This window comes from Poecilia mexicana, unplaced genomic scaffold (genome assembly GCF_051168715.1).
Source record: "Poecilia mexicana isolate PSO_F unplaced genomic scaffold, ASM5116871v1 scaffold_13, whole genome shotgun sequence".
NCBI classification, from domain to species: Eukaryota; Metazoa; Chordata; class Actinopteri; order Cyprinodontiformes; family Poeciliidae; genus Poecilia; species Poecilia mexicana.
Window position 1 is genome coordinate 24,415,969 of NW_028263382.1, and position 23,376 is coordinate 24,439,344.

At 39.8% G+C, this 23,376-nt stretch overlaps 2 protein-coding genes across 3 annotated transcripts; one reads left to right on the plus strand and one right to left on the minus strand.

Annotated features, from left to right (window-relative positions):
- Positions 1-76: 76 nt before the first annotated feature.
- LOC106927279 (protein FAM98C) lies at positions 77-3,342 on the minus strand. 2 transcript variants are annotated; one of them, XM_015002739.2, is made up of 8 exons: positions 3,190-3,342; positions 2,844-2,953; positions 2,420-2,542; positions 2,074-2,336; positions 1,911-1,991; positions 1,713-1,829; positions 604-750; positions 77-529 (listed from the first exon to the last, which is right to left on the minus strand). In XM_015002739.2, exons 1-8 carry the CDS (start codon positions 3,231-3,233, stop codon positions 374-376), a joined length of 1,041 nt encoding a protein of 346 aa, XP_014858225.2. In that variant the 5' UTR covers positions 3,234-3,342; the 3' UTR covers positions 77-373. The 2 variants fall into 2 exon arrangements, with proteins under 2 accessions (XP_014858225.2, XP_087868048.1); XM_088011922.1 differs by lacking the exon at positions 2,844-2,953 and having other exon boundaries at positions 3,190-3,314.
- Positions 3,343-6,966: 3,624 nt separating this feature from the next.
- LOC106927288 (BICD family-like cargo adapter 1) lies at positions 6,967-23,038 on the plus strand. The gene is made up of 10 exons (XM_015002764.2): positions 6,967-7,381; positions 9,670-9,885; positions 15,664-15,783; positions 16,381-16,527; positions 16,979-17,149; positions 19,466-19,615; positions 20,413-20,490; positions 20,789-20,901; positions 21,274-21,394; positions 22,277-23,038. Exons 1-10 carry the CDS (start codon positions 7,136-7,138, stop codon positions 22,514-22,516), a joined length of 1,602 nt encoding a protein of 533 aa, XP_014858250.2. The 5' UTR covers positions 6,967-7,135; the 3' UTR covers positions 22,517-23,038.
- The last annotated feature ends 338 nt before the right edge of the window (positions 23,039-23,376 follow it).

The window sequence follows — 23,376 nt, forward strand, 5'->3', positions numbered from 1 at the left end:
GCAGTTTCAAGACAGGTTAAAATAGTTCATGTGATGGAAACATGAGAACAACGAGTCACAGAAACAACAAAACAAATCTGTTTCAAGTTTATTGTTAAATTCATCTCCAAATATGGAAAGCCAACAGATAAAAAAATGGCTTATTTATCTCTCAAATGAAATAAATCTTACAGAAATATCTGGTCACGAACCAGAACATGTAGTAATTATACACTTTACAGTACTTCAGAAATGGTCTCAATGATGTATATACAAAGGAGTACAAATTATGAAGTTTCATCATTTAAAAATTATATTGCAAGCACCATCCTCTGACCCGTTTATATCCCACAAAAAAGAAAAACATACTATCAAATAACACCTAGAAAGAGCGCTACTCCTTTTTCCCTTTCTTTTTCCGGTACCTTTGTTGGTGTCCACCTCCTCTCCCTCCTCCTTTTCCTTGTGCTCTTCGTTCTCCCCATGTTGGCATAGGAGGTTCAATCTCCCCAGGCCGGCCTCCTCTGTCTGGGACGCTGCCCATTAACATCTAGGGAGAGCAACATCAGAGGTTAAAAAAAAATAAAGATGGCTTCACCCACGAAAATATGTCCACAGCTCCACCTTGTAGACGGCAGTGGTCTTCCCAGCTTTTATTGGTTCAATGAAGGACTGATCTTCTCTGGCAGCCAGAAGGAGTGATGGAGACACTTGGGAGGATCCGGTGAGGGACACCAGAGACGGCACCGAGTCTAGAACAGCTCTGCGCTCCTGCAAGCAAAAAAACTACTAAACCAGGGAAGTTTATGTCTACGCAGCTCTAGTGAAGTCATTAACTAAAGCTAACATGTACTAGAGATGTTCAGTAGACAGTAATCCAGTAGTTTGTGACATTTGGAGCCGCTTCCCAGGAAGAATTGGCATGTCAGGTCTTGATGTACCAACTTTAGCTCCAATTCAGGCCTTGTGACTTTCCTCCACACTTTTAAATGGATTCAAATTTCTCTCAAGGCTGCAATTACTCAACACACTTCTTCCCCCCACTTAGTTTTCCACTCATATGCGTATGCTTAGCACTCTAGACCAACAATGACTGTGGAGTTGCTAACATAGTCAGAATAGTTTTGTGTCCAAAATTGTTTTTTATTGGTCTTATGTGATGTTAAAATGTTCTGAGGAACTAAGTTTTGGCTTTTCACTGGCTGTGCACCACCATCATCAAGTTTATTAGAAACAAACACTTGACATACATCACCCTGTGTGTGACGAGTCATCAAAATACAAGATGTTTCACTTTTTTAATTGAATTATTGAGATAAATTAACCTTCACTCACAAAACAAACTTTTAAAAATAATGTCATGAAGCTGTGACATTGTGCGTAAAAGTCAAAATGTGCTGGTTGTTATTCTGAACATATTACAGTCTAACACAGATGTAAGAAACTATGTTTCTAATTATGTAATCATCACTGACCTGTGTAAAAATATATCACTGTAAACTACCTAAATTACTTTTCAAAAATATAAAGGAATATTTAAAAGAAAACAGGAAATTTGACTGGCATTATTCATGTAAAAAATATGAACAAACTTACTATTCAAACTAAAATTTAGTTTAATTTGTTGTCTCACACGGAAAATCTAAACTCTTAACCAAAAACTGAAGGATCCACTTTCATTTCAGCTGTTAATTCAGTTCGAGTTCATTTAAAGAAAGGATTTGCCACAATACCTTTTGTTTCTCACCCCACGCAAATGACTCGAGTGTGACCTGAAAGCGTTTAATCATCATCTGTCGCCGACACTGATAATCTACAGACAGAGTCTGATTGATCTTCTGCAGCTGCGTCTGAAAGGAACAAAAGAAAAATGTTTTAAATATTATCGATGTGAAGTTTTATATGACAGGCAAACTTCCATGTGAACTTACCCACTGCTCTGAGCTGAGGCTGGTTTTCAGAAGAGGGTTTGTCATGTCTCCACCTGGTAGACAGACAAGCCTCGACTTCACCTGAATTTAAAAAAACAATTCTTAAGCTCTGAGGACTTTTCAGTGCAGATAAAGTTTATTAATGTCCTGCAGTTGGGCTCACTTCATTCTCCACATCTTCAAATTGCGAAGAGGCATCTAAACCGAGCGCATGCAGCAGTGGAATCCACTCCGCCTGCATCTCTGCCTTCCTTTTCTCTGTGTCTGCAGCATCTCCGTCTTTGCATTCTTCACACAAATCATCATAGCTGTAATGTTCAACTCGCTGCTCTTTCACGGGTGCTTCTTCTCTGGTCAAATTCTCTTTGGGATGCATCTCCTTCTCCTTGATTACATGAGCGGCTAGCAGCTCTGAGACAAGGAAGTCTGCAGATTCACAAAGTAAAAGGTGCGATTTCCAAATTGTTTAGAGAATATATCATCGTCCATAAGACAAAGCCGTTCCTCACCGGTGATCCTGTTGAGGGCAGACGGTTCCAGCACATCAGTCATAACAGCGAAGGGAGAGAACATGTTTGACATCAAATTTCTCAACTCTTCCACCAACAAGACGTCACCTGCTCCCCTCAGGTCTAAAAACAATAAACCAAGGTCAGTTTAACAAAGTGGTTGATTCTCCTGCTTCCACATTTGAACGTGTTTTTAAAATTATGCCTTCCAACAAAAAGACTACTCTCTGATACGCTATTTTTTCCCCCAATCATTTTAGAGGTATACAATACTCGTTGTCGATCTATCACACAGTTTAAAAAAAGTTATCTTTTTCTTACCCGATTTTAAACCTTTGCCAACAATAGGAAATGTTATGTTAGTAATTATGATTTAACTATGAGCTGAACACTAAGTGGCCGCACGGAGGAGCTGTGTCCTCACCTGTTAGCTCCGGACACAGAGTCCTGAGCTCCGCGGACAGCCAGTTGAGCAGCGGACAGGGGAGCTCATCACACCCGCACCGCAGGAGGCAGCGGCCTCCTCTAGGGTACCTGAGCAGGAAGTGAAGACGACAGGTGAACCTCAGGGCAGACAGCCAACACGTTTCACCAAGCACCGTCAAGTCCCGAGTCAGTAAACTTTAAGGTTAACTGAGAAATATGAAGCCATAAATCACAGCTAGCTCTTAAGCTAACCCGAAGATATTATTACATTTTAAACGATTGGCCATATTAACCAGAATAAGCCGGGTCGTAGTGCAAGAAAAGTTCAAGTAATTATTTCTCACCCCAGAGATACAATAGCTGAAACTGTCTGCACGCTCCTCTCCATTTCCACAGTGAAAAGTAAACGATAATTTACATCAGTTTCTATCAGTTTTCTCAACCCCCAGGTGAAAGTTCAGGCGTGTTTACAAAGCCTGGTTTCCGTTGGATGTCCTGCTTCCTTTGTATCGCCCTCTACTGGCCGGGGGGAGGCATAGATAAAACACGACATGTAAACAGGAAAAATACCCAAATAATTTGATTTTTCTTTTGAAAAACCAGGGGAACATTGTTGAAAAAACGTAACGTAACTTAAACTTTTCTCTGCTTCCTCCTAAATCATTGTCTACTTTTCTGTTGCTTTCTTAATAATCTTGTGGTTTCTAATAAACATAGGATTACCATAATTTCCACCAATACAATCTTATTCATGTTTGGGATGTGTTTCTAATATATGTTGACATCTGGTGGGTTTTTTTTCTCTTTTCTTGTACTGACAGGATTGCACAACACTGCATACAAAAACGTTTTATCATCTAATTTTTAAAATTCAAACTTTTTAAGTATGTTCATTAATAAACCTTCCCACAGAACAAAGTAATATAAATGGTTGTGCAGTTTTTTACTTTTAGTTCTTATTTGTTAGATGTGACTTAAGTTCTGTAATAAACAGGCCACTAAACTCTCTGCTATGCTTTGGTAAACGTCTGTCACTTCCTGTCTTAACAGATGGTTATTTATTAGGTGCACACTCTTCTCCAGCAAAGTTTGAGTCAACTTTATATTTTTTGAAATACACAATAGTTTCAAACCAGTTCAGTGTAATGACAGTTGCTATTTTGTTTAACAAAATATTTAAATTTTTCTCATTTTTGTTACATCTCTTAACTAACTTATTGCATAATAAGAAGATCCAATATATTTTATAGAATTTATATATATATATATATGTATATGCAAAGCACACACATTGGCTGACAGGTTTGTTTTAATTTTGAAGACCACTATTCTCTTTGTCTTTGATGGGTCAAGTTTCTGAAGGCTAGATCAGTGGAGTGCACACATGATCACAGCCTAATGACTTCAGCTGGAAAGAATTCCCTAATCCTTTTCCTTACTGGAACAAACAAACAAAAGCTGTTTAAGGAAATAGACTGATTCCCACATAAGGAATGGGAATCCTTAGCTAGTCAAATCAAACTGGTTTGATTTTACTCAGTTTGTTTTGTATGTTTAATCTGTTAATTGAGATATCTGGGGTGTATGTAAGACAATGTTAGATGTAAAGGGTGTATATTAACTTGTGAATGCTTTGTGTATGAATCTCCTAAACTTGGTCGTGTAGAGTAGGGTTGGACTGTGATTTTTAAAAGCCTAAGCTGCTGGATATGTGACCTTGGTGCCAAAAACTGAGACTAGTGAGATCTGCTATATCAAAAATCTGTTTCGAAAGTAAAATAAAAAACAATCAGAGCCCTGAAAAATTGTGCAGCCTGTTCTTGTCTTTTTTTCATCATCGGCCCTCTTTGTGACGGCTGGTTTTCATCCTGTTTGAGGGTTTAACAACAATAACAAACTATTATTAGTTCAGTTACTGCCTGTTCCCATTAGCCCTCATGGTTCATGTAGAATCATTCATTTAAGAAAGAAGAGCTAAACATGACAACGCATGTCATGCAGGAAGGATGACCTCATACAGTGTGACTTAGCTGAAATTATGATCCCAAGTCAAATAGTTTTTTCTGACTTAGTAAACGATGACATAAACCCACCCAAAATCTGTTTAATAGGCTCTGTAAATGTTCTCTTGGCTTTAATTAGTCTTTACGACCCTGCGCTCTCTCACCATTGCGTCATGTGTTGCTGATAACGTGGAGGTGGCCAAACGCTTGGTGTCACAGAGCGTGATGTGAAGAGGCTGCCATTATCACCTCCCTCTGAGGATTTTATGGTTGTCAGATTTGCTTCAAGGCCACCTTTCCTGCCTCCTTCTGCACTTTCTCACCACAGATAATCTGGAACACACGTAGAACTGGCCTTATCGGTCTGACCTAGAAGAAGGCGGCGTCTGTGTGCTGCAACGTTTTTGTATAAGTAGTTCACGTTTATTAGCTTTAATCAGACGGCTCCTTCTCCTTCTCATGTCTGGCTGTATGAGCACATGTATGAACCCGAGGGCTTTATTAGCTTTGCCTGCATGTATTGTTAAGCCCTGCAGGATTTCACAGCAGGCGTTCTGTTAAACAGCCCATCACACTGGTGGCACATCAACAGGAACAATGGAGACAATAGTGAGCGCTGACGTACAGTCCCTCTATGTTTGCTGATACCATATGTACAGAAGCTGTGGCTTCGCTGACTATGAGGCTCTGCCATGCGTCAGGATGCTTTGTCTCTTATTCCCCAGACACCGGTTCCTGCTGCAGGAAAGCTTACGGATGATGACCTTTAACCTCTGAAGAGCGTCTAGACAAAGAGGGGCACACACTCCCCCTCTGAGGCAGTCAGAAATCTCCCAAAACAGACTCTTTATAGCAAGGACTATGACAAAACACCTGTTTATTGGTTTAAGAAAAAATAAAAAATCTGTAGAAATTTCTTAATGATCCGTTACGTGACATATGCTTAACCTTTTCAAATCATCAAAAATAATTTTATATCAAAGAAAGAAAGCCAGAGGAAGCATAACATGCATTTTATGAATGATTATTTAACTTATTAAGGGCAATGCATTTTATAGCGTAGGTTCTGATTCAGCAATATCATAAAGGTTTCAAGCACAAACAGCCTGTTTTAAGACATTCGACATCTGTTTGGCTTCAGATCCAGACTTTGACTAGGTCATTTTTAAAATCTTCCTCTTGTTTTCAGCAAATGTCCTGAATTTCAGGGGTTCCTTAAGGTCAGCTGTAGGGAGTAAGTGAGAAGTTATAATCACTCCTTTAGTACTCTACATATCTGAAAAATGCTCACCATATAGATTTATTAAATATATTTACATTTCACATTTTCAGCAACACTGCAATTCAAAGTGCTTTACACAATTAAAAGGAAAATAAAACAACAAACAAGCATGAAAAAACATTACATTCTTGTGGCAAAGTAAAGAAAAACAATTACAGGTTGAGAGACAAAGTACAGTTTATGGTGCGCAGACATGTTATTAATCAAAATCAGCTTTAAACACATACCATACCATACCAACTTTATTTGTAAAGCACTTTAAAACAGCTGATACAAAGTACATTAAAACACAACATAACAATTAAAATAAATAAATAAATAAATAAATAAATAAATAAATAAATAAATAAATAAATAAATAAATATAAAAAAATAAAAACTCTTACAGTTTAAAAGCAAACCAACCAACCAACATACAATTTAAAACTAGATCCCGCTGGAGTTGAAAGCCGAGTAAAATAGATGGGTTTTTAACATATAATACAAGAACATTAGGTAGAATATGAACGAATATGTTTTGCTTTATATTGGTGTGTAGCAGAAATAGTGAACTAAATAGTCATTTGAATCAACATTGTGGAGTCATCGCTGTTGTTTGAGTCGGAGCTTTACATAAACTCAAATTAACTCAACAGGCAGGGGGGGAAAGCACCGCAAAAAACGTGTTTTTCTGCATGTCCGAGTCTCAATCAGGAGCTGTCATGTTTCCATGATGAGGAGTCATGACACCAGCAGGGCCCGGAGAGGAGGACAGGTGTCTGTCTGGGCGGGGCGGAGGCAGCCGCTCAGGTGAGCGGAGCCACGCCCCCTGGAGACCAAACAATCGTTGCTGCTGGCACTACTTTCCCCGCAGAGTCCCCACTGTGATCCAGACACGGGAGCTGCTCTCAAGGACCATCGATGAATGGCAGCAGCTCTGCGCTTTTATTCTCTGCATTTTTAGAACAAGAACCAGAATCAGTGTTTCATTTATAGCAGGGGGAAAAAACAGCGATCGCGTTAGTCATGGAGCGGCTGCGCGAGTGGAGCTTCAAGCCAAAGAAACTAGAGCTGGAGGAGGACTTCTACTTTGACTATGGAGCGGAGGAAATAACAGATTACCAGGACCCCTCTGAACTCCTGGCTGCTCTGAAACAAAAGGAGGAAGAGGTTATTTTGGCAGCGCAGCTGGGAAACGCGTTGCTCTTGGAAAACCGTCAGCTGAAGGAGCAGAGCGACAAGCTTCATGAACAGTTCACCGACAAGCTGGAGGTAAGGGGCAAAAAACAGATTTCTGTTTTTTCTCTTTTTTATGCGTTTCAAACAGGATTTAATTAACCAAAGGGGTATAATTAGCGAAATGTATAACTGGAGAAATGTGCTGCGTAAAAAGTTTGCGTTTTAGGTGGGCGGGTAACTGGGATAATAAGTTTTCACAGCTCGGAGGGAAAAGTCTTCTGTTTTAAAGAGAGCGATAAACACAGAGGAACAGATTAAACTGGGTTGAATGAACAGAATTGCAAGTAAATGGTTATATTAATGCCATCTGCCAAATTCATGAAAAATCCATTCACTTCTTCTGAAAAGTGCTCCAAGTTTATGTCCCATCTTTGTAAAATGCACAATAAAGGTTAACTTTTCCCCCTATAAGTTGTTTTACTTGTGTGTAAGAAAAATCGGGTTTCCGCCCATTTGTTCTCTCTAAAAAGACAAAACAATCACTCTCAGTTTCGGTAACTGGACAAGCTTTTCTGTCCGACTGAAATGTCAACACGGAACTGATTCCCATGCCACACGCTGCAAAGTGAGAGGGAAAAACGCTGCCAAACTGTTCTGTACTTCTCTCTTATGGTAAACGTTTCTTGTGCAACAGCTAGTCGGTGTTATAGTCAGACCGTGAGGAGGGGCGCTGTTCCCATGTGCCAGGTGTTTTGTTGCATGAAATCTCACACTTGTATCTGAAGCCCTGTTCAGATATGATGTAACTGTATCCCCTGTTGGATACAAAGAGCAACAGCAAAAATAATTGTAAAGTATTGGAGTCAGTCCAACGTAAAAACTCACAGATTGATATGTTTAACTGGCCCTGCAGAAAAAAAAACATACATATATATATATATATATATATATATATATATATATATATATATATATATATATATAAAAATATAAAGAACACTTTCTCTAGACTTAAATTGTGGGTATTTATCGCCACTGGAAAGTCATGTACCTTCAAACCAAAACACATACTTTTTTGGGGGAGAGATGAAAGTGGCGATGAGAAAATTTGATTATGGGCTCTGAGCTGTTTCTGTCTGGGCTCCTAACCTGTGAGACACAATGATACAGAACAAACAGATTCACTCAGATATAGAGCTACTGATAGTAGATGACTATACTGGATGAAGTCCCATAAATCAATGGATACTACAAATTACATCCACTCTTCCACCAGATAGGATTACTTGTGTATTGAAGAGCAATATGGAAAAACTTGAAACAATTTGGAGGCTCTTCATTTCAATCAATCAGTCAAATTTTATTTGTACAGCACATTTCAGCAGCAAGGCATTTCAAGGTGCTTTACATAATTAAAAAAAAAACTAAATAAAAACAGCATGTGACATTGAATAAACTGTAAGAAAAAGAAAAGAATAGGAAAAGATAAAAACATACTTTTGTTACAGAATTTAAGCGCCTGTCATCGCCGGACTCCGTTTAACACGGGTATTATCCAGGCCCTGTCGCCTAACAGGACAAGGTCTCCAACCTTGCAGCACCAGGCTCCGTCCACCTGACATGCGAATTTTTGCGCTAGGACTTCGCCGTCCTACACGGATTTTTGTGCACTATTTTTACCTGTTAGAGTCTAGAATTTACAGGGTTTTTCTGTGCGCGCAATGACCCTCAATCATAAAAAGTAAAGATAAAAACATCGAAGACATCAAAGACATTTTGCTGTCGTGGTCTCTAACCCTAATTTAGCCATAAGCAACTCTAAACAGGTGGATTTTAAGTTGAGATTTAAAGGCACCCAGTGTTTCAGCTGTTTTACAGTTTATCAAAACTTTATCAAAAAGATGGAGAAAGAAGAACATTACTTAAATATATAAAGACAATAAAAGAGCATTTGTTTAGTTTTTACGTTTACTTTTTGTTTGTACTGTAGTATTTCATGCAGTAATGCTTTCTGGGATGATTTAAATCAGGGGTGTCAAACTCCAGTCCTCGAGGGCCGGTGTCCTGCAGTTTTTAGATGTACCACAGGTACAAAACACTGGAATGAAATGGCTTAATTACCTCCTCCTTGTGTAGGTAAGTTCACCAGAGTCCTGCTAATGACCTAATTATTCTATTCAGGTGTGGTGCAGCAGAGGCACATCTAAAAGTTGCAGGACACCGGCCCTCGAGGACTGGAGTTTGACACCTGTGATTTAAATGATCAAAAAAACAAAAAAGCTATGCACACACCCTGGATGAAGAGCATGAATGACTCGATGATTTTGGAGCTGATGTTCCTGCCGCCACCTGTTCACCTTCCGCCTCGTTTCCTCCTGCAGGAGCTGGAGCAGGGGCGTCATGAGCTGCGACTGAAGCTGGAGGGCTGCCAGTCCCAGTGGGAGAGCCAGGTGGGAGAGCTGGAGCGGGACGTGAGGGAGCTGAGCGCCCAGGTGGAGCAGCTGACCCGGGCGCTCAGCGAGGCCGAGAGGGACAAGGGCCGGCTGCACCTGGAGCACGGCGAGCAGACGCAGCGTCTCAGGGAGGAGCTCAGAACTGTGAGTCCAACAGAAAAAACAAATCCTTGTGGCCGCGACGGCTACGACGGATCCACTTCTTCAGGCCGTCTGGGCCGAACCGCATAACTGGAGTGTAATCTGATCCGATTGTATGAAACTAAGCTGCTTGTGTGTCAGTCTGACTGAGTCTGAACTGTCTTAGCGTTAAGCTGAGACTCTCTGCACTTAGAGTGAGGTCTGTCCAGAACCAGAAGAGTCAGAAGTTTACATACGCTGATGTTCCAGGTGTTTCAGAACTTTAGAGTTCTGGATCCAAACTGCGGGCATTTGTCTTGTAATCATTATTAGCTGCAATAAAAATGGTCTGAAACATCATTAAAATACTAAAATGGACGTTTATTTAGACTTCTAACAAGAACCGTATATGCAGGAGAGACTTTGTCAGTAGCTGGGTCTTTCTTCTTTTTTCTTTTTTTTTTCTTTTGGCATGCTGCGGAAGATCTGTTCTGGTGTTGAACAGGATGGAAATAATATGTAAATAAGAAGGGGAGTGAAAGCTAATGCCGTGACTTGATTTCAGACGGGGAGGGGAGATTAGACTGTATCTGACTGCTGCTGGTGTCGCTTTACAAAAATAAATGCACAAGAAATCCAGTTTCAGTGACTTTTGTAGCCATTTCAAAGATTCCAACTCTTGAAGTGTGTGTGTGTGTGTGTGTGTGTGTGTGTGTGTGTGTGTGTGTGTGTGTGTGTGTGTGTGTGTGTGTGTGTGTTTTTAAGATACTATAAAAAATAACTAAAGCCTTTCCTCTAAATCCATCAGGCTCAGGGATATGTATCAGTTTCCCCAAAGTTGTCCCAAACAATCCCTATTAACTCTTTAGTCTGTTTAGTGTTTTAAGTTAATGGAGTTACACAAAGTTAAGTTTTAACTCGAAAACTTGCTTGACATCACAAGTGATTCAGTGACGGCATCCAGCTGACTCGGGTCCTTCATCCTGCATGCGTTCAAGCCAAACATTTATCATCCTCGGTTTCTCATCTCACAGAAAAAACCCCTCCCAGAGCACAAAAATGAGGTCTGACACATTTTACGGCTTCTTATCAGTGAACCAGGAGGAGCCGACTGGATCCCCCAGCTGGACAACCTTGAGTAATTTTCCAGCCTTGGAAAACATGTCGTGTTCTCTGAAACATTTGTGAAAATGTTGCGTTCCACTCGACCGGTCGCCTAACAGACCTGCTCCTTTGTGTTGTTGTGAAATCTGCCTCAAAAGTTAAAAATGAATCCAAACGGGAGCTAAACCCTCCCAGAAGTCAAGGTCCAAATAATCTAGGAACTCCTCCACTGCTGGGAATCAACAGACTCCCTTAAAGTTCAGGAAAAAGTCAATTTAGATTAAAAAAAAGCTCAACTCTCTGAGCTGCTTTAGGAGAGAGAGAGAGAGAGAAGTGAAGGAAGTGTCACTTCCTGGCAGGAGTCATTCATAGTTATTAGCTCTGTGTTGCTGGTAAAATGTCAGAAACCGAAGCGAACAGGTCGGTGGAACTACTTTGGAGAGGAGCTTTGTGTTGAACGTTTGGTGGTCAGACGTGGTGAAGCCGACCGCCGCTGCCCGCTCGGGTGAGTCATGGCTATTTGTCATGTTTTTTTTATTTTTTAATTGCAGCTTGCAGACTGGTGGCCTGTTAAGTCCAGAAAGGTTGACTTATTATCTGCAAACCCAAAAACAATACAATTTTCTTCTTTCCTCGTATCCCAGGCATTAAAATGCATGAAGCCAAGGAGTTCTTTCAGAAGACGGTAGATTGATCAAATTTCTCTATTTTCTTTAGTAGTAATCATTGTGTTTCAGAATCAGGACAATAATCACCTCTACAAATGAAATGTCAGTGTGTTGAGACCTCCTGAAGAGAGAAACACAGCAACCGTTCTGATTGTGGCTGGATTTCATAAAGTCCCTTGCCAGGAAATTAATTGTCCTTTTAAACTGTTTTCATTTTGTTACTTTAAGACTTCAATGAGTTTTATGAGCTTTTTATGCAATTGAACAAAACTAAATGGCTCATAATTATTAACTGGGGGCACAGAGACTACTTATTCTCAAAAGTTATGCATGTTTTTGTTTTGGGAGTTTGTTGAACCGCCTTTCACTTGAGTCACAGCTGAAAGTGGAGAGTGTTGACATGCTAAATGCTTTTTATGGTGGTTTTTTTTTTTTTGCCAAATCACTCAAGCTCATTCATGTCTTATGAAGAAAATAATTGGAAATGGTTGTACATCCTCAGATAGATTTAGACGTGGACTTTGACTGGACCGTTTCAGTGAAGTTGTTGTCCGTTTTGACAGGTTTTCTTCCAGGATTGAGTTTCATCCATCTTTTTTTATTTTAATCAACTCTGATTGTGACAGTTCCCCTCTCCCTATGGAAGAAAGGCGCTTCCACATCATGATGTGGCTACCACCGTGTTTCACTGTGGGGACGGCGTGTTTAGGATGAACTATTTCAGTTTGGTGGCTTGAGAAAACGTTCCATCTGGTCTTTTAAGATTTTACTGGAAGCAGCAGCTTAAAAACAACACAGAGAACGGAAAATGTCCACACAGAGTTCAGAAGTGAGTGGATAAACAGCAGGTCCAGATCCAGAGAGGGACAGCTTGAACATGAGGGAGAACTGAGCGCTGCCAGGATTTAATCACATTAATGGTCCTGCAGTCTGCCTGATGCATCCGTTTGTTTCTAATTGCATCATTCGCATTAGTGGGAATTTTCTTGTCAGTCTTTATCAAGCTAAAACATGAAAAGTAATTCAGAAGCAAGAGGAGGTTTTGACATTTTCTTCTCGGGATGGAAAAGGAGGAACTTCATTGGAAACTTGAACGTGAACTTGGCTACAGTTGATGAGAAATACCAGCCTGCAGCCTGTTTATGATGGCAGGCTGGAGATATTCAGTTTCTGAAAGAACTGAGGTTATTAACAGATCAGATCCACTCAAACTCAGTGACACCGGTCCAGTTTTCCTCCAGTCGTCCTGACTATCCCATGTTTATTGACTTTCTATTGTTCTAATTATGTTAACACAAACCCATATTGAAAACGGTAGTAATGCTATATGAATGAGCGCATGACCTGCCGTATACATCCAAAACAAGGGTTAAAAAATGAATTCAAATGAGATGGAATAAAAGACATAGCAGTGCACAGGATGTCAAAATGGATAACTAATCTGAAATAAACATTTATGTCTTTATGGTTTTCATTCAGGATGTCTCTGTTAGTTTAACATTATTCCCTTTATTTATTTATTTATTTATTAGTTTTCCACACCAGTCTTTGATTATTATCCTCACTGTTTGAAATTGTGACAAAAAGTTAAGATTTTATTCTGCAGAATCCTAAAAGAGTTTTTATCCATGAGTGAAGTAATCCAAAAAACATTTGTAGTAAATCAGTGAAGGAATTTGCTCAGTTTTCCATCATTTTTCTGCATTTTTATTTAGTTTTAAATAAAAATTTGATTATGTGTTACCCCTTACATTTATTTAAAAGCTACTTTAAATTTTAAACACTGTTCTTTGAGTAATCATCAGGGGTTTTTTCACAGACCAAAAAGAGACTTTATTTTATAAGTATTGCTAAAGAGGCTTTCCTGATGGATAATAACCATCCATGGAAGTTAATAATATACTTTTCTTTTAAGATAAAAAAATTATGATTTAATAGAAAATAATATATATTTAATCCTTTTTTTCCTGCATTGAGACGTTATAAAGTCATTATTTGTTGTGAAACCTTGATGTCACCCCTACAAGTTTTAAACCTACACTTTGGATTTAAAAAACTTATAACACTGACAACTTTTCATTGTTAAAAGTAATATTATTTTGGGGGTGTAAAATTTCCTCATTTCTTTATTTAAACTCTTAAAGCATGCTGCTTTAGAAAAACACTATATATGTTTTTTTTTTATTATTATTATTTTTTAAAGATTTATTTTTCTCAATGTGGGAGAGGTCAAGTTATGTTGCAGATAAACTTTATTTTTATTTCCCAAAAGGCATTTCCAACATTTGGGCCAACAGGGCTCCATTCTGCAGGCCTCACATTGACCCACAGTTCACCTTTCCACCTCTCGTTTCCCACTCGCTGCAGCGCGATCACAAGCTCTGACTGTGGATCGCTGTTTTATGAGACAGCTGTGATAAATCCCTCTCTGTGGATTTCCGCTATTAGAAAAGGAGGCTGCCTGACTTACAAAAGCCTCCGTGACCTCTGCCCTCGCCGTCGGCAACACCAAGCTTCGCAAACGGCATAAAGCAGAAGCCGTTCTACTTTTATGATATAAATCTGTCTTTTCCTTTGACCGTTTTGATGCTGCCTCTCTCACCCAAACATCCCCGCGTCCCAGAGGGAGAGCCGACCTTTCCTGCAGGGTGGCGTCGGCTGTGGCTGCGGTTGTCAGCTGGTCCATGTCTCTGGAAACCTGAGGCCTTATACTTCTTCCAGAGAAGGGTTCTCCTCACTCTGGTGTTTTTGCTGATGGCTAGTCAGTGTGTTGGGGTCTCTATTGTGGAGGAGGCCCACGTTTGTGAAACGACAGAGAGACGAGACATTCATTATTAGCTGCTCTCCAGACTACAACTTTGCTTCTGTGGGCCGTGTTTTGTTTTTGTCCATCAGTGTCTCCTTCGCTCTCATCACGCTTCCTCTCCTGTTTAAGCCTGACTTCCTCTTTGCACTCGCTCTGAAGCCCATTTGCCCCTGTCGTGTCCAAGTTTACCCCCCCCCCCCCTTGCTCCACGGCTGTCCAATGTGGCATGAAGATGTCACAAAGCGGACCAAGAAGCCTCTGCGCTCAGCCTGCCGCCGAGGCCAGCCTTTCGTCTGGTATTATGTGGTGGTGATGGGACCTGACAGGCTCCTGCCGAACTGCTGAGTAAGGGGAATCGAGGGTCCGGGTTCAGGACACGGGAGGCTGGAGGCGGGGAGCAGGGCGGATATTTGGTCGCCACGGAGATACTGTGCAACTCAGAGAGATGGTACTCTGAGCTTAATTTTGTTGATGTTGGATGTTAGAATTTTAAGGAACTTTGCAGCCTGTTTATTTTCCTGTCCAGATTTTGCAGTCCAATCAGATTTTGACCAGGGAAAAACTTCCAAATTGTAAAACAGCTTTTATTTGCATCTTAAAGCTATCTAAACTGTCCAAACATTATTTTAAAAAATCTACATGGATCATGCAAACTTATAAAAAACTATTTCTTTCATCACCTGACATGCAACTTCTTGTTGAGGTGTAGTTTAGAGTAGGCAGGATTATGTAAAATCAACTTTTTTGAGCTTTACATCATTAAGTCATTCCCACATAAAAAACATACCTGGAGTGTTGCCTTGAAACTTTCACGCACGTTTGAGAAATCCTTGACCTTTGCCCCCACAAAGCGGCAACTATTTCCACTATTTCCTCCTCGGAGCAGCGCAGCTCCTTCAGACTAGCAGCAGCAGCCAATAGCAAACACCTGGTGGAGCTACTCATTGGCTGAGCTCATCATGCAAACTACTTCTCAGTTCAACACTTCTAGAAATGGGAAAATGGAGAAGCGTTGTGATGGTATCCTGAAGATTTGCGAAAGAACAGGAGCTTCTTGAAGAGACAGAGACTTCACAATTTGAAGTCAAATTTCTTTTCATGTTTGAAGGTAACACAGTCACTTGATTGTGCTACAAAATGTCACTAAGTGCCTGGAAAATGCATAATGCTGGCCCTCTGAAGTGCTTGAGCTGTTTTTTAACGATCTTGTTTTTGTCTTGCAAGGCAATGGAGGTGGAGAGAGCCATGTCCAGCGAGCTGCAGGCTCTGAAACAGGAGCTCCAGCAGAAAGGAGGCCACAACCGGCAGCAGGACGAGGAGCTGATCAGCGCCATGAAGGAGCAGGTAAATGCAGACATGATAAAAGCAAGTTCAGTGTTGCACTCCTGCTAATAACGCGGTCTAATTATTTTCTACTCGCACTGACAGAGTGTCCAGAACAACCTGCCCTGACGTTTATCGGTTTGCTCCATGTGTTTCTGTTTCGTGTATCATGAGCAACAAACAGCAGCTCAGGAAAAACTATTCAGCGTAAATATAAGACAATTAGTTCAAACTGTCATGTTGGGCTCTTAATGAAGCCTTTTTGAATTTACAGTGGATTTATTGTCATCCTTGGACTTGCAGAATCAAATATGCACGCATTTACTCTTAAAATTTGGATAGATGTCTCGAAGCAAGTTGCAATGACATTCACATCAACAAGCTTGTGGAATACAGTTACTCAGATGGCAACTGTATTTATAATTCATTATAACCATTCTCAAAATTTATTCATAAGCCATTTTTTATCCTAGAAATCCTTTTGTTTTTCATTTTTCTCTTCAATCCTCACTGCCTTTGTACCATCTCACTGTTTCACTTTGCAGTAGATTCAGACGTACGGTTGCTGTAGGAGGATCAGCTGGTTAGATAAAAATCTGTTTTGTCATTTTTGTGCAGGTGTTGAGACTCACACAGAAGGAGCAGGAGCTGGAGCGACGCTTGGAGAGTGTCGGTCAGGAAAACGCTGAGCTCAGAGCCAGTTTGGCCTCTTTACAGACACGTTTGGCCCAGCACAACCAACTGGACCAGCAGCACAGCCAGCAGGTAAACACACACAGTGCGTCCGTCCTTCTTCGGAGCTATAAAACCGCTCCTGATTGGGTTAATTAGATAAGTAAACAACATTAAACATCACTGTGATGCTGCTGGTGAATGAATAAAAGCCTCAGTGATAAAGGGACACTCCGCGCTCTGCCTGGCTGCCTGGGTTTCGATGGGATTGTAGAAAGAATTGCTAAACAATCACCTCATCCCTGCTATTGTAACTTCCACCGACAAGTCCGGATTCCTGACGTGTTCACTTGGTTTCACGTTTGCTGAGAGCCGGAATCTAGCCCGACAGGATTTCTCTTCAGACGAATGTTTGCACAGGTCACGCAAAAACCATGAGCAGCTTTAATAAACAGAATCATACTCTTTTCCACTTTGCACTTTTCATATTGTAATTGCAAGTTTTACGAAAAAATGATAGAAATTGTTGTTATTTTTTGTTAAGCTTCGTGAAGCATGGCAGGAGGTGGAGGTGGCACGGGACCGCTCGCAGCAGCTTCAGGCTCAGGTGGAGGAGCTGCAGGAGGAGGTGTCCCTGCAGGACAGCAGGACCCACTTAGATGCCTCCTTGCTGTCGGAGCTGGAGGCGGCAGACTGGGGCATCAGCAAAGAACAGGTACAAGAGTTCAGCTTTGGTAACCATCCTTATGCAAGAGAACGACTGGCGAAAGCATCTCAGGCGTCTTATTTATGCTTCAATACCTTCTCAGTAAATCGAAAGTGATTGTTCTAATTGGGAACAATCCTTTGAAATGACTTGTCTTTTTAATTAAAAGTCTTTCTACTTTATTGTTTTGCTACTTTGTTATTAGTACTTTTATTAGGAAGTGCTAATAATGCTGGAAGACAATGTGTTAAAGGCCATTTCAGGCAGAGACCTACTTCTGCATTATCCTGTATATGTTGACTAATCAGTTAAATTTTTTGTGTATAGTAAAACAATCAAAATGAGGAAAATTTCATGCATTAGATTTTATACAGACTTATCTCTCTGTGTCATTGCTGTCGATGTCACGATTAGAACCGTTTGTCTCAGTTTAGACGTTTATAAAAAGTTAATAAAATTAGTAGAAGGTTTTCACTTAAAAACCGAGGTTTTTAAAGTGAGGCGTAATAAAGCTAAATTTCACAAGTATTACCTAACATTATCATTTTGATTTGGTAGCACTTGACTCCTTCAACAATCATGTTCAACATGTATCTTGTATCTGTTTTAGATATTTTGTTCCATCTGGAGTTTTGATGCGTGTCTCCAACTCAAAGCGACTGCAGTGTTCTGACAATGCATCACCTTGAAATATTAATTGTTTCCAAACTTATTCAGTCTCTAATAAGGTCACATGTTGCTACAGCTGCTGTTTTTCTTTAGAGCTGTTTGCTAAAGTTTTATGCTAACTTTAGCATAAGAAAGTTAGCATTAGTTTTGATTTGACTTGTTGATAGTTCTGCTACTTCATAAACGGAGCTTGTCATTGAGTATTGTAAAATTTATTGAACAGAGAGGCAAGAAGCTGTAGCAGTCTGTGCCGTCTCACTTTAACTCAAAGTTTCATTGTGACAAGTTAAAATTAAAATGAAAACCAACAATGTGTTGAGCCCAGTCTGTAGCAGTTTAGCACACAAAATTAGGGAGAGTTTTTTGAAAATTCTTTGTAAAATATAAATAAATCAAAACTATAAAGCACAGTTGAAGATTTTGCTAAAAAGCTCACATGCAAAACAGAAATAAAAACTCCTTCTGATAAAAATCTCAGTTTGTTTGAAAGTTATTTACACTATTTATCTTTAAGTAACTTATAAGAGCCTTAAAACACATTTTACTTTCCCAGAAAAACAGATACTTGGGGAAAAGAAACACAAGCCCTTTTCTCAGAAGTCATAAAGCTTCTCTTTAAAAATTACAGTAAACACAATCGTGCTCGACTGCAAGACAATACATTTTGTCAAATATTGACTGACAGAGATGCCAGCATTTTGTTTGGACTGAACACCCTGTACCTGCACTGTTTGTTTTTCTAGCATTCCTGCCCGCAGTGCTTCGCTCATAGTGTGTTTTTAGCAAAAACTTTGCAAACGTAATACCCGGAATATTAATGTCTTTCCTGAAAGTCCTGAGCTGTGAGATCATGGAGAAACCCGGTCGATACGGGAGACTTCAGGAAATCAACACACATGTTGTGGTGAAAAACACAGTCGCTCTTTTCCCGCAGAAAGGGGGAAGATGACAAGTTCTATGTGACAGTGTAACACAGTCAAAATGTCTTTGTGTGGAGAGATTGAACATAGAAGGGAATGAGGTCGATGAGTCTTCACACTCCTGATGTTAAAACATCAGTACAACAGGAAGATCTAATACGTTCCTGGATTCGTGCGTCATTCACTTTGCTTCTCGTTTCTCCTCGCTGCATTGTGGGAATATTTCCATTATTATTATTTTCTTTTTCTTCAGCTTTCATGTCCCAAACATTTTAAAGAATCAGTTCATTTCTGTTCAAGCTTATGAGCCGAGGTGGCAGATGAAACATTTTATTGTTTCAGCCATGTCTCTTTTTATAAAATGTTGCCTGACATTTGAATGATAAAATTCAGGCCAGTCATCTGACACCAGTTCAGGTAAAAATAGAAATGAGCTAATCTCACTCACCTCCCTTTGTGTAAATACCAGATGTCACTCATTCACTCAAGTCATGAGACTACAGCAGACGGAAAGGAAACAGAACAAAGAAGTTTTTTGTTTGTTTTTTTATTTTTTTTTATTTGTTGAACCGCTTTGACTTCCATTAAACCATCCTTGATACGTTTCATTTTGAAAACCACAAATATGTTGGCCTTCCCAGAAGCTGGGCCAGTTTTTTTGAACCGGTTTTGATTACGCTAACTCTTTTTACTGAGGATAGATTGACGTGTTTCTGTCTCTGCCTCCTTATATCAGATGACTGAAGAAATGGGCTCCATCCTCCAGTTACTCCTCCCTCTGACCCGGGGTCTCAGCAGCTCCGACGTCACGGATCAGCAGGACGACCTGCAGGCTTTGATGCGCCGACTGAAGGGAGCGGCCCAGTCCCTGTCAGCCAGTTCCCAGGTGAGTGCCAGCAGAGGGAAATGGGAACAAAAGGCTGCATTGTTCGTTCAAATCTAAAAAGGACAAAATGAGTTCACTTTTTTTTTTTTTGTTTTTAAAAAGTTGTCTCAACTTTCATTAGTAAAGAATCACTAGACAGGGCTATATATCAGATAAAGAATGATCCAGTAAATCATTTGAGCTGCACTTTATGGGTAAGCATGCTCTACCTGAAAGTCAGGTTTGTATTTTTATATCCTTTGTTCAGCACTAGAGAAGCATACACAATACCTCATTATGATAAAATATAAATCTGCTGAGGTGAAAAGTTTACCTTTACTCTTTTATCAGAGGTAAGCGATGCATGCAGAACGAAGCAAAGTAAAAAGTGCATCCTTAGCCATCCGGTTCATTTAGTCTTTCTTATTTAAATGTTGATATTTAACCTGCCCTTTTGAGTCTAAAAGAAAAAAGAAAATTATGGCGGAACAGTTTACGTTTTCCGGAGAAGAATAAAATTACATCAGTTTCCATCAATGTCTTTCTCCGGAAAATATTTAAAGTTTCCTCTTGAGAATTATTTTTTGTGAGCACTGTTCACCTCTCATTTGTCCCAGTTGATAATTTACAGAGTTTCTTTTTGCTGCCATCTTGCAGATACAGTCGTCAATCTTTGTCTCGCTGCATTTGTCCTGTAATTAAATAACCAGCCGCACCTTCAGAGTATCGTCCCATGAAGGCCGAAGCCACAGAAACCCCTTCTGTTGCTCATGCGTGGCTGACACCTGATCTCTCTGCTAATGTCTGTTTCTGTCTAGGAGGTGAATCTGGCCTTTGTCGGCGGGACGGCCGATCACTGTGGGAATCTGAGCGCAGCGCAGGAGCTGAGGGATCAGGTAACCAGCAATGAAGAGAACTCGGGTCGTTGCCTGTGGCGTCCTATTGTATCAAAACTGGGCTGCAGCACAGACTTTAAATCTTCTTTCTTACCATCAGCCCAAAGTAGCTGACTTAACTTATAAAAACTTAATATAACAGTATGAATACAGTTATACTCATTGGCTACTTTGTTTAATGCGGCCTTTAAAATCTTTATTTTATTTACAAGTGAAAACAATCTTTCATAGCACATGATAAGATTTTGGGGTAATGTGGTTTTGCTTAGCTTTTTGTTATTCTGTCTTCTTGCTGCAGAACATCCAGCTGCAGCAGGAGAATGCCGAGTTGCTGCAGAAGCTGCAGAGCATACAAGATCAAAAGGACTTCGTCCATCAGGCCATCAGAGATCGGGATGATGCTATCGCCAAGTACGCAACTCATAATTGTTAAAGTATTCATATTCAGATAGTTTGCAGTTTACATAAAGTGCTTTGCAAAAATATCCGTAGCTGCTAAACCTTTTCACAGTTTGCCACGTCACAACCTAAACTTGGAACATATTTTATTGGGACTTTGCATTGTGGAGTACTTAAGGGTACAAGCTTATTTGCAAATAAAACCTAAAACATATTGAAATTCACTTCCCCCTTTGCTTAGAGTCCCATAAATAAAATCTGATGCAATCAACTCCATTAATAAGTTGCCTAATTGGCAATTGTTATTGCTTATTCTTGCAGCTGTTACGTTGCGGCAAATCTGATCCTCATTTATTAGAAGCATTTTGTTTTATCTCTCAACAGGAAAAATTTGATGGAGGCTGAATTGGTGCGAAGCAAAAACGACATGATGTGTTTGAACAACCAGTTATTAGACGCCATCCAACGTAAGCTGGAGCTGTCGCAGGAGCTGGAGGCCTGGCAGGTCAGCTTGTCTTCAGTTTTGACTCTTTCTAATGTCAGCTCAGCTCCAAAAAAATGTGTTTTAATATCTGCTGTACTGTCGAAGCAACAACATGTATTTGGAAGTCTCTCCACATGTCCTCAGTGGGGCTCAAGGGACAGACATTTATTTCCCAACAGTTTTGGGGGATATGAGCAGCAGGAGTCCATGAGTTGCTGAGCCGAGCCATCTGCTGCCCCGTCTGAGCATCTTGATAACATCTATACTAAAACACTGATTTTATTTTCTGTGATTTAGATTCTTTATTCGGATTAAAAGACTAATTTATAGTGATTCAAACATGAAAGTAACTTTTGAAATTGTGACTTTCTGCATGTCGAAGCTTATTGGTTCAAACCCAAAACATATTTTTGAAAAAAAAAATTTTAAAACAAATTGTTTGGGATCAAAAATGTTGTAAAAACCTTAAAAATGCATTTCCAATTTTCACATCTGAGGAAATTAGCAAGGGAAATTGAAAGTGTATGTGTATCTCATTTAATTACTTGATTTTTTTCAAAAAAGACATTAATAAATACTCTTTGTTTATTAGCATGGGGGTGTACACATACCATTTACCATAGAAACCTGGTTTAATGCTCAAAGGGAACAAAATGGCCGACTCATAAAAAACTAGGATCCTTTCTGTCATCAAACTTTATACTTGACCCAGTGCAGTCAGGAAAGCAGCACTCCAAACATTAGTTGCTTGTTCCTGACACTGCAGACAGTCTTTAATATGCTAAAAGTCTAAAAGAGTGTTGAGATCATTTTAATGACGGATAAGAAAACTGAGAGAATCTCAATTTATCACAGTTTGTGAATTCTGTCCTGCTCACCCGCTCCGTCCTTCCTTCGCCTCAGGACGACATCCAGATCGTCATCAACCAGCAGCTGAAGTCGCAGCAGCAGACGGAGCAGCCGCAGAAGAAGCCCACCTCCAACGGCCTGGCGTTCTTCCGACGGCCCAGCAGGACGGCCTCCACCTGGACGCGCCAGCTCTCCTCTTCCTCCTCGTGGAGTTCAGACAGTAATACGGACAAAGTGCAGGCCCCCTGGAGAGAATGGCTAAGACTGGGGAAAGGGGCACATTACGGAAAATAACGTCCTACAGAGCCCCACATGAAGCAACGAGATCAGAGAACGTCACAAGTGAAGACAACGGAGCCATGAAGTCACCTCTGAGAGATGAAGGACACGAACAAAGACTTAATCGATGGGCATTTGTAGCGCAACACATTTCAGTGAAGGCTCAGCCTTCTTCAGATCTAAGCTGTGACAACACCAGCAATCTCATTGAAACTGTTAACAAATTGTGAGCATGGACTCATATTTTGTTTATTATATAAAACTGTATAATAATTACACAACGCTTGTAATTCAGTGGAAAGTTTTTGTTTATTTAACTTGACGATCAAACACTTAATTAATTTTACACTGAATCTATTTCCACTAAGTTGGATGTAAAAGTTTATGTTCTTTGAAGGTTGTGTTCAAAAGTTACTTTCTTCTGAGATGTACAGTAATGTATTTTTTTTTAAATATAATTTTCACTTTGTCTTTTATTAAAAAAGTTCATTTTTTCCTCAGTGTTTATACAGACATAAACTGTATTGTTTTCCTAAACTTTCTGACGTCGTTTTTGGCACATTTTACACTTCAGAGTTTCATAGCATATTGAGAAGAAGCCTTTATTGTTTTATTCTAACATTTTAAAAAAAGTACAATTGGTCAGCTGACCTTCCATTCAAGCAAAATGGATCAAAGGTGACATTAAAGTATCAGCCTAAAAATGAAGAATTGTTCTGGTTCTACTTTAATTTAGTTTTGCAAAAATAGTTCTGGGAAAAATATTAAAAACACTCATTACATGCACAATGTGTAAACAAATGTAGGGCTTTTAATTGTTTAATTCAATCCTTCATTTTTAGCATACAGCATAAATGTTTTTTTTAAGAGAGTTT

Bases quoted from the DNA above. Each gene is read 5' to 3' on its own strand.
- LOC106927279 (XM_015002739.2), bottom strand. From the start codon at position 3,233: ATGGAGAGGAGCGTGCAGACAGTTTCAGCTATTGTATCTCTGGG. The intron at 2,337-2,419 runs GTGAGGAACGGC...GTGAATCTGCAG, and splicing joins TGCCCTCAACAGGATCACCG to ACTTCCTTGTCTCAGAGCTG. The intron at 530-603 runs GTGGAGCTGTGG...TGCTCTCCCTAG, and splicing joins AGACCACTGCCGTCTACAAG to ATGTTAATGGGCAGCGTCCC.
- LOC106927288 (XM_015002764.2), top strand. From the start codon at position 7,136: ATGGAGCGGCTGCGCGAGTGGAGCTTCAAGCCAAAGAAACTAGAGCTG. The intron at 15,784-16,380 runs GTAAATGCAGAC...ATTTTTGTGCAG, and splicing joins TCAGCGCCATGAAGGAGCAG to GTGTTGAGACTCACACAGAA. The intron at 19,616-20,412 runs GTGAGTGCCAGC...GTTTCTGTCTAG, and splicing joins CCCTGTCAGCCAGTTCCCAG to GAGGTGAATCTGGCCTTTGT.